At 35.6% G+C, this 15,332-nt stretch overlaps 1 protein-coding gene across 2 annotated transcripts in view; it reads right to left on the reverse strand.

The window, feature by feature from the left end:
• The window catches only part of LOC150103684 (dehydrogenase/reductase SDR family member 11-like), a 29,995-nt gene extending 15,725 nt beyond the window's left edge, over nt 1-14,270 (reverse strand). For both annotated transcript variants that reach the window (XM_090397067.1, XM_090397068.1), the window contains exons 1-2: nt 14,131-14,270; nt 5,902-6,111 (exon numbers count right to left, since the gene is read on the reverse strand). In XM_090397067.1, coding sequence (XP_090253193.1) covers nt 5,902-6,089 — 188 coding nt within the window. In that variant the 5' untranslated portion in view covers nt 6,090-6,111; nt 14,131-14,270. The remainder of the gene's footprint in view (nt 1-5,901; nt 6,112-14,130) is intronic.
• Between the last annotated feature and the right edge of the window lie 1,062 nt (nt 14,271-15,332).

Genomic DNA, 15,332 nt, shown 5'->3' on the forward strand with positions numbered 1-15,332 from the left:
AATTTATTGTCGAGTTGAAAGAAACATGGTTGTGACATTAATCGCATGAACGTAAACATGCAGTCTTAGTAAAAATTTAATTCAACGCTAGGAAAAAATCGTCTAATTTCATATTCCCACATAAGATTAAATAATTCAATCAATCAGAAGGGGCCAAACTAAATAGCATTGCGGGCCATATGTTGTGCAGGCCTGCCTTATAGGGAGTAGGCGAGGCTGTTTTAGCCCTATCTAACTTTTGGATACTGAAATGGCAGTTCAATCTCCATCGGAGGCCAATTAGAGAGAGCTGGCCAAAGCCTATCACTAACGATATCTGGCATTCGGTGAAGAGAGACGGCTGGCAAGTGCCGCCATCTCGTAGTTCCTAATCCTAACGCTATACGCTATACCGCTAACACTATATCGTATATTTATTGTCTGATACAGTGTGTGTTCTACGGTCGATTTCGTAGAACACAGACTGTACACAGTGAAATCCATCTCGACAGAGATGGACTAACTCGGGAACAGATCGAAGAAAGGTTAGAAAAAGTTCCTCTAATTGGCGACTAGATTTGAACCTAGGTCTTCTTTCAGGCGATGAAGCCATGGAGTGCAAATGCCACTTCCACTGAGGGCTTTCTCTTATAGGAAATGCCTCCTCACCTGTCTCAAAAAGATTTTGCACTGCTTATCAAGCTGAGTTGATTGTAAATTTAAATAAGTTGACAGTGTGATCTGGGAAATCAAGTTGCAGAAACTGGAGAGGCTCTTGTAATAGTATGTTGGTGAATATGAAAATTACATCAAAAGAAACCATAATCTCGTTATTAGATAGTTGTAGATCTTTTATTTTCTCTTTGAAGTGAAGACTGTTTTTGATATAAGAACTGGTATCGCCAGTGATATTTCGAAGATGACGAGAGACACGTTTTGCATGGTAGTCAGTTAAAGAACTAGTACAGTCCACTGTTGGCTGTAGTGGGTTGCCATCCCTGTACATTTTAGGAAGACCACGATGACGAAGCGAACGGACATGAATTCGTAATTTCTCAACAGTTGTGGCATCCCACGATTGTACGTTGTCTAATTCTTTGCTTAATTTATTGATTTGACATGTTGTTGGATCCCTGCTGATAATTCTGTAGGTTGATCTCTCTCTCTCTCTCTCTCTCTCTCTCTTAATAAGATATTGATTTCTCAATTATACTCGGTCGCTTTCTTGACAACAGTGGCATGACCTTTATCAGCCTTCGTGTTGACAATATTGGTGTTGTGGCATGAGGAGCGAAGCTTGTTCTTCTGAAAATGGTATATTTAAAGGAAGCGGTTTTGCTTTGTATAAAATTTGGACGAGCCTATGTAGCTCATTAGAAGTGCCGTTTGCACTTTACAGCGCTTGACCGCACGACGTTCGAATCTAGTCGTCGACTAGAGGAACTTTTTCTAAGCCTTTTCTCGACCGGTTCCAGAGTTAGTCGATCTCTAGCACGGGATAGCAGGTTTTTCCTCCCGGAAACTCGAGAAAATCGGCCGTCGAACCCACACTGTTTTCTATTTGCAGACATTAAAAATATTGTGTTAGGGACCACTAGATGGCGGCACTTACTAGCCGCCTTCTTCACTGCATGCCGATTAATTAGTGATAGCCTTGGGCCAGCTATCTCTGATTGGCTACGAGTGGAGATTGAACTGCCCACTCAGTCTCCAAAAGTCAGATAGGGCTAAAAAAACAGCCTCATCTACTCCCTATAATGGAATAAAAAGGCATTAGCTGATGTTTGATTTTTTTGATAAAATTTGGACAATATCAAAACATAATTTACTAGATTCATTCATAAGTAATTCTCTGATTTTTTTTTCTACATTTCCCATGATTTGTAAGTGTGAGACATCATGGAGACAAGGAAAAATCGGGAAAAATTCGGTTGTTGTCTATTGGTTAAATTTGTAACCCAGCTGTTCTGGTTCGACTCATTTATACATTAGTACAAAAAAAAAAAAAAGGTTATTTTCTCTAGAAACTAAAGACATGGTAAGCTATTACATTTGAGGCAAGCGAAATACGAGAAATTAACTCAAAATGGTCTTGATTTGGAATGTCTTTTAGAGTACTTTCAACTTCCAGAAGTTGGGCATTATTTAAATAAAATGTTTCTTCGTTTCACGTATTCGATTTACTATTAACACTTTGCTTGCTTTTTGATAAATCTTTCGCGCAGAACACGACTGGATAGTTTCTTAAATTTTAACAAAATTAGGAATAATATTGGAGCAGTGCAAACGTTTAAGGAACACAAGTCTGTTATGCAGATTCGCTTTCCTCAAATGTAGCTTACCATATTTTCACTTCCTGGAGAAAATAAACTTCTTGTACTCCCGTATGAAGTTCACTAATGAATGTGAGTCCAAAAACCAACTACCCTTTTTGGATATCGTAATAATTCATAATCCTACAGGTCATGTTGAATTTTCAGTTTATCAGAAGCCAATTTTTACTAGCTGATACATTCGTTCATTCTCCCACAAAAATCCATCACAGAAAATGGGCAATATCAAGAGTCTTGTATAGAACTCGTAAGATCTGCTCTTCCGATCCCTTTTGTTAGATGAACTGAATAAAATCAAAAGCAATCTGATGTGTAATGGATACAACAACACTACCATACAAAAAGTATTGGTAATTATCATCCTTCTACCAGACTACAATCCAAAGAGAAAATGATTTCAATATCCTACCTTAAATGAACCTCGGAACAAATAGCAAGTATTCTTCACAAATTCAATCTACATGCTTCCTTCAAATCACCCTGGATACTGTCTTCCTTCCTACCATGAACAAAGGATACAAATTACCACCTTTTTCCTCAAAACGTTCAAATCAAAACGTTCTGTTTTGATTAGAATTGAAAAACAACAAGACCAGATTGCATTTATGGAATCGGACAGGTCTGGCCTTGATTCTTACGCCACTGACACCAGGCACAGAGTTCTTTGGAGCCAGACAAAACGTTTTCACCCCAGCTACTCAAATTCGATCGACTTTTCTTTGAAACATGCCAAACGTTTCGAAATCATCGGAACCTGAACCGATCAGACTGAATGCCAAAAGCTAAGTTTTTGGAAGTGATCACTGTTAATTATTCATAACTTTTTTAAATTAATAAATACTAGAAATTTTTTTTAATTCATGCAACTTACTACAATTATTCCTTTGAACTGTAATAGTGTAGTATCATATACATTCAGCTGGACCGAGACACGAGCTAATATTCGCGTGATTTATGACTCATTATTTTGATTCATCTTTTGAATGCAGTTAACGGTCTTCTCTCTGACGATGTCCACGCAATGTCGAACAGTGGCGGCCCGTACATAAGCAATGCGACACTGCAGCACCCCCAAGGAAAAAATTAAAAAAATAAATTTTGTTTGTTCACTGCGTACCGATGAATCAGTGATAGCCTTGGGCCAGCTATCTGTCTGATTGGCTACCAGTGGGAATTGAACTGCCCACTTAGTCTCCAAAATTTAGGTAGGATAAACGGCCCCGCCTACTCCCTATACGGGAACAAATAGGTGCTAGCTGATTTTTTTTTAAATTTTGTTTGTGTTTATAAATAATAACAATGCTTACAACATATTAAAGGTTCCAGCTTATGTTTTGACATTGATTGAATAGTTAATAATTGGAATTGCTCGATCTAACGCCGATATTCGTTTGCGCTAATCATTGCACCTTACGTCATTCAGACAATGCCCATACGGCAGTGTAATTTCAGTATCCTTAGGCACGTTATTTTTGTGAGATCATCATCATCATCATCATACGTATCAAGGATTTAGGCCTAGCATGGCCTGTTCCGGCCTTAGAAGTCATCGTTGAATCGTTTAAGAGGACGTCCTGGTTTTCTTTTTCCTAATGGCTTCTACTTTAAGGCTTGTTTTGGTAATCTTTCTGTTTTCATTCTTTGAACGTGTTCCATCCATCTATGTTTATATTTTTTAATTTTTTCAATTACTGGTTCTTGGTTTAATTCTTTCAAAATATCTTCGTTTCTTTTGTGATCAAATAGGGTACACTTTGCAGTTTTTCTCATAAACTTCATTTCTGCTGTTGTTAATCTTTGTTTGTCTTTTTGTTTTATTGTCCAGATTTCGCTTCCATACATTAAGACCGGTAAGGCTAATGTATTGTATACTTTTAGTCTGGTTTGTTTTTGAACTAGGTTTGGTTTAAATATAGAGTTAATTACACCTGTTATTTTTAAATATTTTGCAATTTTTACGTTTATATCTTTTTCATTTTCATATGCATCCTAGGTAGTTAAATGAATTCACCTGTTCTAAGATCTTGTTATCTAATACTATTTTAGTTCTTGCTGGATCTTGTCCTTTAAAGGCCATAGTTTTTGATTTTTCTGTTGATATTATCATACCATAATCTTTGGATATCTCATTTAGATTTAAAATAGCTTTCTGTAAGTTATCTTCAGAATTTGTAATTATTATTTGGTCGTCTGCAAAGAGGAGAGTGTTTAAGTTAACTGTAGGTGAAAGTTTAATTCCTTGGTGTAAATTTTTACTCCATTTTATTATTATTTCATTTAAGTAGATATTTTTGTGAGATATGAAACGTTTATTATTGGTGCGTGTGCCTGGTGAACTATTGTTTGTAAATCTTATTTTATTTTGTTAAAATAACGTATAATTATTTATTTATTATAGATACAAGGCTGAATTATAACGAGCGTCACTGTTGAAAATACGAAAAAAATTATATTTTTTCAATTATCGTTACACGAAACAAATGCACTGCAATCTAATGCCGATATTCGTTTGCGCTTGCCATTGCATTACCACAATCCCACACTGCCCAAACGGCAGTGTATCTTTAGTATCTTTACGCGCGTTATTTCTGTGAAATATGAAACGTTTATTATTGGTGCGTGTGCGTGGTGAACTATTTTTTGTCAATCTTATTTTATTTTGTTAAAATAACATATAATTATTTATTTATTATAGATACTAGGCTGAATTATGAAGAGCGTCACTGTTGAAAATATGAAAAGAATTATATTTTTTCAATTATCGTTACAAGAAACAAATGCACTCTGATCTAACTCCAATATTCGTTTGCGCTTGTCATTGCTATTGATACGAAACTTTTATTATTGGTGTTTGTTCGTGGTGAGGATGAAAAATATATTTCAGTTTTTGAATACATTCTGTGTAATTTTTGTTACATGTGTAAGCCGTGTAAGTTTCTTTAATATGTGAAGTGCGTTTACTTTCATTAAATCTGTTAATTTTTATGAACGAGCAGGCACTTGTCACCATCCGTTGCAAAGTTCACCTAAAAATACATAATTTATTCTTGTTTATTATTTAATATTGATGCTTTCATTAATATTAACATATCGATATTGATCATTAACCCCTTAACGTACCAATTAAAAATCAGAAAGCGGTAGTTTTTCTGCCAATTTTTTGGGCGAGTTTTGGACGAGGGTGATTTGTTGGATCAAATTCATCATTACTTTTCAAATAATGATGAATTTCTGCAAACGTAAACGAAATAGCCCATTCATGCCGTTGGCAACTTTTCTCGGCTGAAAGAAAATAAGCATAAGATTGTCTAGCGTCTATATTCGGTTGTATTTATATGTGAAACCAAAATTCAAAATCAATTTTGGTGCAATAAACAAAAGACGTGTCACAGACGTCTTTGTATGTTAAGGGGTTAAGATATTAATATCATATTGCATGTTGTAATGTATAATATAAATTATATGATTTTTTAACAATATTTGATAGATAATTAATATGTGATGTTCTCTTTATGACGTGCTGTTGGTTGCCCGTCACCTGCTTTTGCTGCGAATACTGCTACTAAATGACAAATACCTAAGACTCTACCTGAGCGCCAGAAGAGTTCCTGGTCCTGCTTTCACTTCCTTTTCCTCGGCAATCTTCTTTATCTTGTCGACGCTCCGCGAACACCCGACCACTTTCATACCTTCGCTGACCAGCAGACGACAAATCGCAGCGCCAATCCCAACCGAAGCACCCGTCACCAAGGCCACTCGTCCATTCCAGCGCTCCATTTTCTTCTTCTTCTTTTTATTTCTGAAAGAAAGAATGAATAGAGACTAGTATGATTCGTTGTCCCGCGCAGCGTCATTGAATTCTTTATGCAAATGCTCCCAATCAGTCGTCCTAATTGTTCAGACTCATTTTCTTCTGTTCAATGGAGGCTTACTTCATACAGTTTTTTTAAATTATATTTAAAGTCCCCCCCCCCTAAAGTTTCTAATTGAGCGAAATCACTTGAAACAAAATTTATGTGCGCCGCAAATGTTCTGAGTATTGACAGCATAGCCAATCACCCAAATGCATATCGTTTGAGAGAGAGAGAGAGAGATCCCCTGACTGCTCCCTAATCCCACACGTTTAAAATAAAGCGAATCTGTAAACCAACAAATCATTTTACTGAGTTCTCTTCTCGTGCCTCAATAATTCTGTTCCGCCACCCTCTTGTCGTTTTCATTTGTGGATCTCGTCCGGCACATTGGATTTCGGCAAATGGAACACGCGTCGCATAACTGCATTAAAAAAAAAAGGCTCATCGCGCTTTCTCTGTTGCAAATTTGAACTTTTTTTTTTTTTTAAGGCGTGAACTTCCCTCGAATCAAAATGACGCCCCTCAGAAACGTTCCGCTTTAAAAGTTTTTCTGGAAAGTTTGTCAAAACCCGATTGGAAGAATTCGTGTGGCTTGTTGACTGAATAAGGCTCTTCGATCACGATGCGGTCCTCAGAAAAGGGAGGAGAAGGATGAGACTCCAATTGAAATTTCATCCAGCATGACGGCCGTGTGGTTTAATTTTTTTTGATCTAACAGCTTTAAAAGGAACAGAGTTATTTAAATTTAAACGCTTTTATTTTATCTTTTGTCAAGTAAGATGTACGCATCTTTGCACGTTTTCAATCCGATCCATGTAAAAATTTAATCCACTCTAGTTGTTATGCAGCAGAACAGGTTCAGCTGTCTGTTTTAATTGGCCACGATGCTCCCTCCCTCTGTGCTGTAGAGCAGGGGTCGGTCTCAAACTCAAACGCAGCAAAGGGCCAGTCAATTAGATGTATATCAGACGCGGACCGTATTCAATATTATTCTGTGAACCAAAACATGAACTAAAAAAAGAAGGCTCTAACAAAGGCCCTTTTGTTGCCGGGCCTTTACGACTTACGTAAACAGTTACACCACCATTTAAATTTTAAATTTATAACCATTTTTATTTTTAAATTTTAAAAATATAACAAGCTTAGAAAATATAAGTTCAATTACATTTTATTCATACTTTAAGAAAATTATTTAAATACATAATTTTGACTTACAAAAATAAAGTTTTTTATTTTTGTAAGTCAAAAAGAAGATTTATTTTATTTTATTTTATTTTATTTTATACGTGAGCGAAACTGTGACTTTTGGCCTTTTCCAATTGACCTTTTATTATGAAAAGCTAAGTTTCATAATTGAAAATAATTGCTCACATGCATAGGTGGTGCTTCCAAAGATTGACAACATTTTTGCACAATAAATTTTATATTTGGGATATTTACTATCTTTAAGAAAGGTAATAGAGATGACCCTAAAAACTAGTATCAGTATACTAAATTCCTGTTACAAAATATATAGCAGAATCTTAAATAACAAACTAATGAAATATTCCGAAAACTTTATTATAGAGATACAAAATGGATTTAGAAAAGGACGATCATGTATAGACCCAGCCTTCTGCCTAAAATTAATAATAGAGAAAAGAAGAGAATACAATTTAGAAACACGTATTGCATTTATAGACTTTGAAAAAGCATTTGACAAAGTTAAAAGAAACATATTATTTAACATATTAAAAGAAAGACAAATACCAAATAATATCCTAAAAGCTATCACAAGTATATATGAAAATAATCAAATACAAATAAGATTAAATCACGAGCTATCATATACAAGAGAGATAAACCAAGGGGTTCGCTCAGCAACTCTTTTTAATATCTACTTAAATGAAATAATAATAAAATGGAGTAAAAATTTACATCAAGGAATTAAACTTTCACCTACAGTTAACTTAAACACTCTCCTCTTTGCCGACGACCAAATAATAATTACAAATTCTGAAGATAACTTACAGAACGCTATTTTAAATCTAAATGAGATATCCAAAGATTATGGTATGATAATATCAAGGGAAAAATCAAAAACTATGGCCTTTAAAGGACAAGATCCAGCAAGAACTAAAATAGTAATAGATAACAAGATCTTAGAACAGGTGAATTCATTTAACTACCTAGGATCACATATGAAAATGAAAAAGATATAAACGTAAAAATTGCAAAATATTTAAAAATAACAGGTGTAATTAACTCTATATTTAAACCAAACCTAGTTCAAAAACAAACCAGACTAAAAGTATACAATACATTAGCCTTACCGGTCTTAATGTATGGAAGTGAAATCTGGACAATAAAACAAAAAGACAAACAAAGATTAACAACAGCAGAAATGAAGTTTATGAGAAAAACTGCAAAGTATACCCTATTTGATCACAAAAGAAACGAAGATATTATGAAAGAATTAAACCAAGAACCAGTAATAGAAAAATTTAAAAATATAAACATAAATGGATGGAACACGTTCAAAGAATGAAAACAGAAAGATTACCAAAACAAGCCTTAAAGTACAAGCCATTAGGAAAAAGAAAACCAGGACGTCCTCTTAAACGATTCAACGATGACTTTTAAGGCCGGAACAGGCCATGCTAAGCCTAAATCCTTGATACGTATGATGATGATGATGATGATGATGACTGCCGAGGTATTTATAAAAAATTGGCATGCCAACTACGTTATATTTATTTTTTAGTTCAGTATTGCACTGGAGTTTAATTACTTGCATATGTAATTCTTCGTCAACATTTTCAATATTAATTTAAAAAGCTGAGCTGAATAATAATAATTAATTTTCAACCTGGTTGAAAATAAGAAAATCTTTTTTCAAATTCAGTTTTCAATTCTTCAATTGAGGAATATACTTTTTGGCATCATCATTATTATTTCAAGAAATCGATTTAAGTGTAGGAAAGTGGGGTAAATTATTCTTTGCCAACTGGGTTTTAGATATAATAAGATAGAATTTTGCCAGAAATGACTTAATTGAATCCTGCATATGACATATCAACTGTTCACCTTGCAGAGCAAAATTCAAAGTGTTTAAGTGGCTTGTTATGTCAACTAAAAAGGCCAAGCCTTTGCACCAATCTTCATCGGTGAGCTAAGGAATCAATTTTCCTGTGGATGAAGTAAACATATCAATCTCTTTTAAGAGTTCGAAAAATCTTTTTAAAACGACGCGGCGACTAAGCCACCTAACCTCCGTATAATATAGCAAACTGCTGTATTGCTATATTATACGCATATGACTCCAATTCATCCAACAAAGCATTGAATTTTCGATGATTCAATGCGTGAGAAAGTATCCAGTTTACTGTTTTAATTACTACACTTATGACAAGTTCCATCTTTAGTGTTTTAACACAAAGTGATTCCTGGTGTATTATGCAATGAAGCGATTTAAGTTTGTCCTTGCACAACATTTCCTTTTTCATTTGAAGTTTTGTAACAAGTCCGACGTTAACGTCAACCATAGCAGGAGCGCAGGGCCGGCGCTATCATTTAAGAAAACTAAGCAACTGTCTAGGGCGCAGGCCATGAAGGGACGCAAAACTGCAAGCTATGATTTATTCATGCTTTACTAAAATATCAAAATTAAATAGTGATATATGATTTAGGTATCGATTCTTTTTCCTTATCCCTCACACTATTTTACTATTTAACTCTTGGTTCTTTTTTGTTCCTTACCTAAATGATTTGAACTTACCGCTATTTAAAATTCAGTTAAGAATAAATATTTTAAAACGTTAACATTTTAAAATATTAAATTTCGGTATTTTATAACTTTTTTTGTAAATGAATTATAACAGAGAATTTTCAAATGAATTAAAAAAGAAAATAAAAAAGCCCTATTAATTTACCTATCAATTTAACCTGAAAGACAATTTTATTTTGTTTAATGTCAATTAGAAACATTTTAGTTTATGAAATAAGTACGGCTTACTAATTCAAAATTAGTAAGTCGCACTTACTAATTTTGACCAATTTTTTTCTATTTTTCTTGAAAAGTTCTGCCTTCTTGATCTCTTTTTCTTTTTTTAACTTTAAATTCAGACATTGTTATGGGCAAAAAATATATATAAGTTATTGAGGTTACTTTTTATTAACACACTATCATATCACAATGGTAACCTGTAACTTATTGACATTGTATCACGTGGCTTAAAATGGCTGCGTGACAAGTAACTTCCATTCAGTGTTGCCGACATTTGATGATAGAAATATGATACAAAGAATTGTAGCAATAAGTTTTGATTTTGTTTAAAGCTGTCTTAAAACATTTAGAAGTTTGAATTTTTTTCTGTTTTAATCCCCGCAGGATGTTAGAAACATCGATTTTTAGAAAAGAAATCATTAAGGTCGCGGGCCGTATGCGGGCAGCCAGTTTGCGAGCCCTGCTGTAGAGGAAGGATTTTATCTAGAAGGCGAATTGAACTACCAGGCAACGAGTACGAATGGAAACCAGATGGCTACCGATTTTCAAGAGTGAGTTAGGGGTAAAAAAATCTTTGGGGAAGGCTGAGTGGAGGAGAATGTTCTAAAGGACAGAAATAGATAGAACGAAAGAGGAGGCTGTGAAGTTGGTTCGGTGAGTTTTAAGGCGGACTGCTGGTTCAGTGGCTTTTGTTTTAATGATTTTGAAGGAATAAAAGCGGCCGATTCAGCAGAGCACTTCGATGAAAGTGTGTGTAGAAAAGGCAGAAACGGGACGTCTGTGAGGGAGGGAGATGGAAGTGGGGTTGCGAGAGAGAGGGATCATTAATTAGCCGGTTTGTTCTCTTCTGGATAGAATTGAGCAAACCTAGAGAGGGTTTGGTGCACCGCCCGAAATATAGCACAATATTCCTTGGCTGGGAGGATTTGGGCTTTGAATTGAGTTAGCAGCTGTGAAGGTGCGTCTTGTGTGGAAAAGCACAGCACGTTTTTTGGCGGCGTTATTTGTTTATTTTTATTAAAGGATTTAAATGAAGATGAAGAAAATACCTTACCCACCATTATCTCGAAATTCTCTGTTTGCATCCAGGTTTCTTCAAACTGGAAACATTTCATCTCCTTTGATCGTCCAGTTCGAAGGCTTGCAAATTTAAGTTTAAAGCTAAGTTTGATGTCGTCTCGTATTCAAACTCGCAGGTTGACTGCTTGAAAATTGCAACCTGATTCTGGTTGTTGTATGTTTTCTGACTCCCCTTCAGGTGCGTCCTTCGAACTATCTTCGCAGTGAACTCGGAAGCGATTAAAACGAGGGCGCCGAATTAAGAAGAAATGGTTTCACTAAAATGAAGTCGATTAAAAGCAGACGGATTTGTCTTTCGACAAGTCAGCAGAATTTCGTGGATCGCAGATTAAAAAATCGATGAAATCGAGGAAAATAAATTGCGGGTCGATTGAGTCGGTTATTATCGGCTGATTTCCTACCGAGGACATCGAAGAGCACAGCCTGCTTATGTCGACGGTGTTTGCCAGTTATAATAGTACTGCATTCTATTTGTCGTGCCACGTGATCCACACAGCTCGTGGGATGAGCGCAAGCTGTGTGGGATGCGAGCAAAGTCCCTTCGTTGGAGTGGACAAGGTCGATTATGTTTGGCGATGAACAAGCAGTCTTCGCATTTCCATTAGAGATATTAACGCGCGATTTATTAATGCGGCTCACACTTTTTTGTTCTGTTTTTGTAGTGCTTAGAGATGCTTTCCGTATTAATATGGGATTGCGATTTCACAATCCCATAGGAGCAGGCTCTCTCTCTCTCTCTCTCTTTACGTCCGTCAAAAGATACCAGTTGTTGCAAAGAGCCAGTATTACTCTTCAAAACAGACAGAAAAACGCAACTGTTTTTCTGTTGATTAATTAAGACTAATTCTCGCTTACTTCGGTTAGGTCCATTGAAAAAAGTGCTGTGATTGCCAGCACTTTTTTCAATGGACCTAACCGAAGTAAGCGAGAATTAGTCTTCCTTTCTTTTCGTTTACTTCTCTTTTTACCACTTGGTAAAATACGAGGTCAAGCAGAGGCAGAATCCATTCGAGAATTTTCGGAGGAATTTCACTCAATGCCAAGCAGATATTCGTGATTGCATTATCGCGAATTAGTTTCATTTGGATTATCGGAGATTTATTTTTCTATTCTAGATTTAATGCAAAAGGCCTTCAAGCATATTTGCCTCTTTTTGAATGTTCATCTTTTATCGGGATAATCTCATTATCAGGGGCGAAATCTCCATGCTTTCTGTGCAAACTCATTACTTGAGAAAGAAGTACTATTGATTTGTTAATAAATGCATGCATTTATAAGCATTCCATTTAGGCTTTTATTTTTGTAGACAGAAGACGTCTTAAGCTTGCGCAGCAATAATTGAGCTTTTCGTTTTGTATCGAAGGCTGATACTTGCTCGTCTAGTCAAAGCTACTTTGGCTTGCTTGGTTGTAGGAGCTTCCAGTTCCTCGCTATAGCACTGTGATTTCATGTGCTCGCATAGCCATTTCCGCTCCCTTCACGTCGTCTTAAACACAGGCCATATGCAGTCAAAGTAGCTCTACCAGTGAGCTTCAGCCAGCCTTTAGAAGTGTGCGTGTTGCTTGGATTAAGTGACAACCAACTTTTTATGACGATGTTATTGACCACTTCATAAAGAAGAACCGTAGGGTAGAATTTGTATTCAAGTAGCTAACTTGAAAAAGATAGAATATCATTTGTAAAATAAATGTTGTATTTGTATGATTAAATGTACATAAATTTCTAAATATATTTTTAAATGGTCAGTAATTCATTATTCCACTAATCAGACTTCAATCACACCTCTCACTCCCTGAATGATAACAAGAGCAAGCGTGAATTCTAAGACCAGCATTCGGCCCTGCTCGTTATGAAAAGTCTGAAAAACATTTGCGTTTTAAAGCAATGGCTGATTTTAGTTGTTTTGTTTCCAGATTCCAGCTAATGCGCATGCGTCCTAATCAGACCAACTGAATTGTTGAGCCGAGAACGATGTTTTTAAGAAGCTATTGTACTTATAAATTCTTGAATATAAATCAGGTGCTTGTCTGTTGTTCTTATTTTTATACCACAGTTTTTTTTTAATTCAAACATAGCTCTGTTATTCGATATCAGACCAATCTTGAGATGAAGAAAATATGATTTCTGACTCACTCCGGAGAAGTAACATATATACTATTCAGTAAACTGTAAAGTGAGAGAAAAAAAAATAAAGTATGTCCATCGCACTTTTTTTTAAAGCTGAGTTGAGAGAACGACAAGATCTTCGCCCTTCGACTAGAAAATTTTCTTCGCCTTGCGAGAATGTTTACGAGGGCTTTGTAACGGAAGGTGAGTTAGCCTGTCCCAAACGAGGGTGGACCTTATTTTTCTTGTACTGGCTGCACGCATTTAATAGGCAAATCCATTGGTAGCGAGTAATGTAAGTGAATGTAGAGCGGCTTCCCCGATGAGTGTTGGGAATCTTTGCTGGTAAAAACGTTCTTCCAATTGTATTCCTCAAAGAAGTGATGGAATAAAAAATGAACGCAATAGACATAGTTTAATATTATTTTGGATTTAAGAGCAACGATGTAACGGCATTCCACCCATTCCACACGTGCTTTAAGAAACTTGCACGAAAAAGCTTTTTTTTTTTTTTTGTTGTTGTTGGAGGCGTTTTTATCTCTAATCAGGCATTTAACCCTGTTTCACTGCATTCGCATGACTAAGAAATCCGACTTTGCTCTGTTTGTTGTTTCGACACGAATTTCCCATGAATGCTAATGTCTGTTTGAAAGTATCAGAAATCCCACCTCAGATCCAACTGGCTTCAAAAATCGCTTCCGTTGGTTTGCTTGCTTTAAACGATGTTTCTCCGGAAATTCAAACGCTATTCTAATTGAATAACACACACAGACAGAGAAATAAATGCACTTACCTTCCGAAATAAGTAATTTGCACAACTGCTTGAGTTGGAAAAATAAGTAAGTGCTTTATTTGCTTCGATATCCCAGTTCGCGGTCAGATGCAAAACGAGATCGAACCCGAATTTCGAATGCACTGCCTCGATGTTTTGGTGCTTCTCGCATTTTCTGAAGTTTTCCTTGAACAACTCTGGAACGGATAAAAAGCAGTCGATCCGTGAGTGGATCGCGCCGAACAGTGCTGTGATTCTGTTCCATGATAGTACGATAAACAGAACAATAAAATAGATGCCCAATACTAAAATTGGTTAACTTCGAAATGAAGTTATGTTTGTAATCGGAATAGCGTTTAAAGCAACTACCCAGGTTAACATTAAAGGTGAAAAGAAAAAGCTATCACTCCCTTGCTTTAAACCAGTGGGCCTCAACCTTTTTAGTGATCGGCACCCCCTTGAATCTAAAAATAAGTTCTCGCAACCGCTTGAAAAATGTGTTTCTATTTCTTTATTTAGGAAATTACATCCGTTGCAAGATAATTTATTTATTGAAAAATAAACACATACATTTACATACAAAACAATACCTCAATTTTTAATGGGTATGTTGTTGTTGTTTATTCATAATAATACTTTTGAAGCGAGGCTCCTTTTTTGAAAAAGCCACGCGTAAGTCACCACTTGCATTTAAGCGATTTCTGACTTGTTTTTTTGTGAAGCAAAAGTGATGAAAATCCCATTTCACACAGGTGAAATGGTAAAAGTGTCTGCAATGCTACTTTTGTCAGCTGTGGATGAGATTCTAACTGGGTACACCAGAATTGTTCTAAGTGCAGTTTTTCAAATTCTATTTGAACACTTGCATTGACTCGTATTTCAACAAGATCGTCTTTTATTAAATAGCTGTCGTCCATCGAATCTGGGTGGAATAGAAATGGATCCAGTATCCATCTCTGAACTTTGCTAATATTTCCCGTGATAAAGTATCCACGAAATGATTCACTCAATTGTTGGGGGTGAATTGCAATTTCAGGTAGAATTATTATTTTCTCATTTTCCAGAACGATTGAATCAAGCAAAGGAAAGTTTGCAAAATTCCCATTTTCAACTCGACGTTTCCAAATTTTTAGTTTTTCAATAAATGAAGATAATTTTTCACTAGATGTAATTATGTTCTTACCAAATCCTTGCATTGCTGTGTTTAATTCATTCGGGTGGCT

Source organism: Typopeltis vanoorti, chromosome 8 (genome assembly GCF_054136105.1).
Source record: "Typopeltis vanoorti isolate ZY-2024b chromosome 8, IOZ_Tvanoo_1.0, whole genome shotgun sequence".
Taxonomy (NCBI): Eukaryota; Metazoa; Arthropoda; class Arachnida; order Uropygi; family Thelyphonidae; genus Typopeltis; species Typopeltis vanoorti.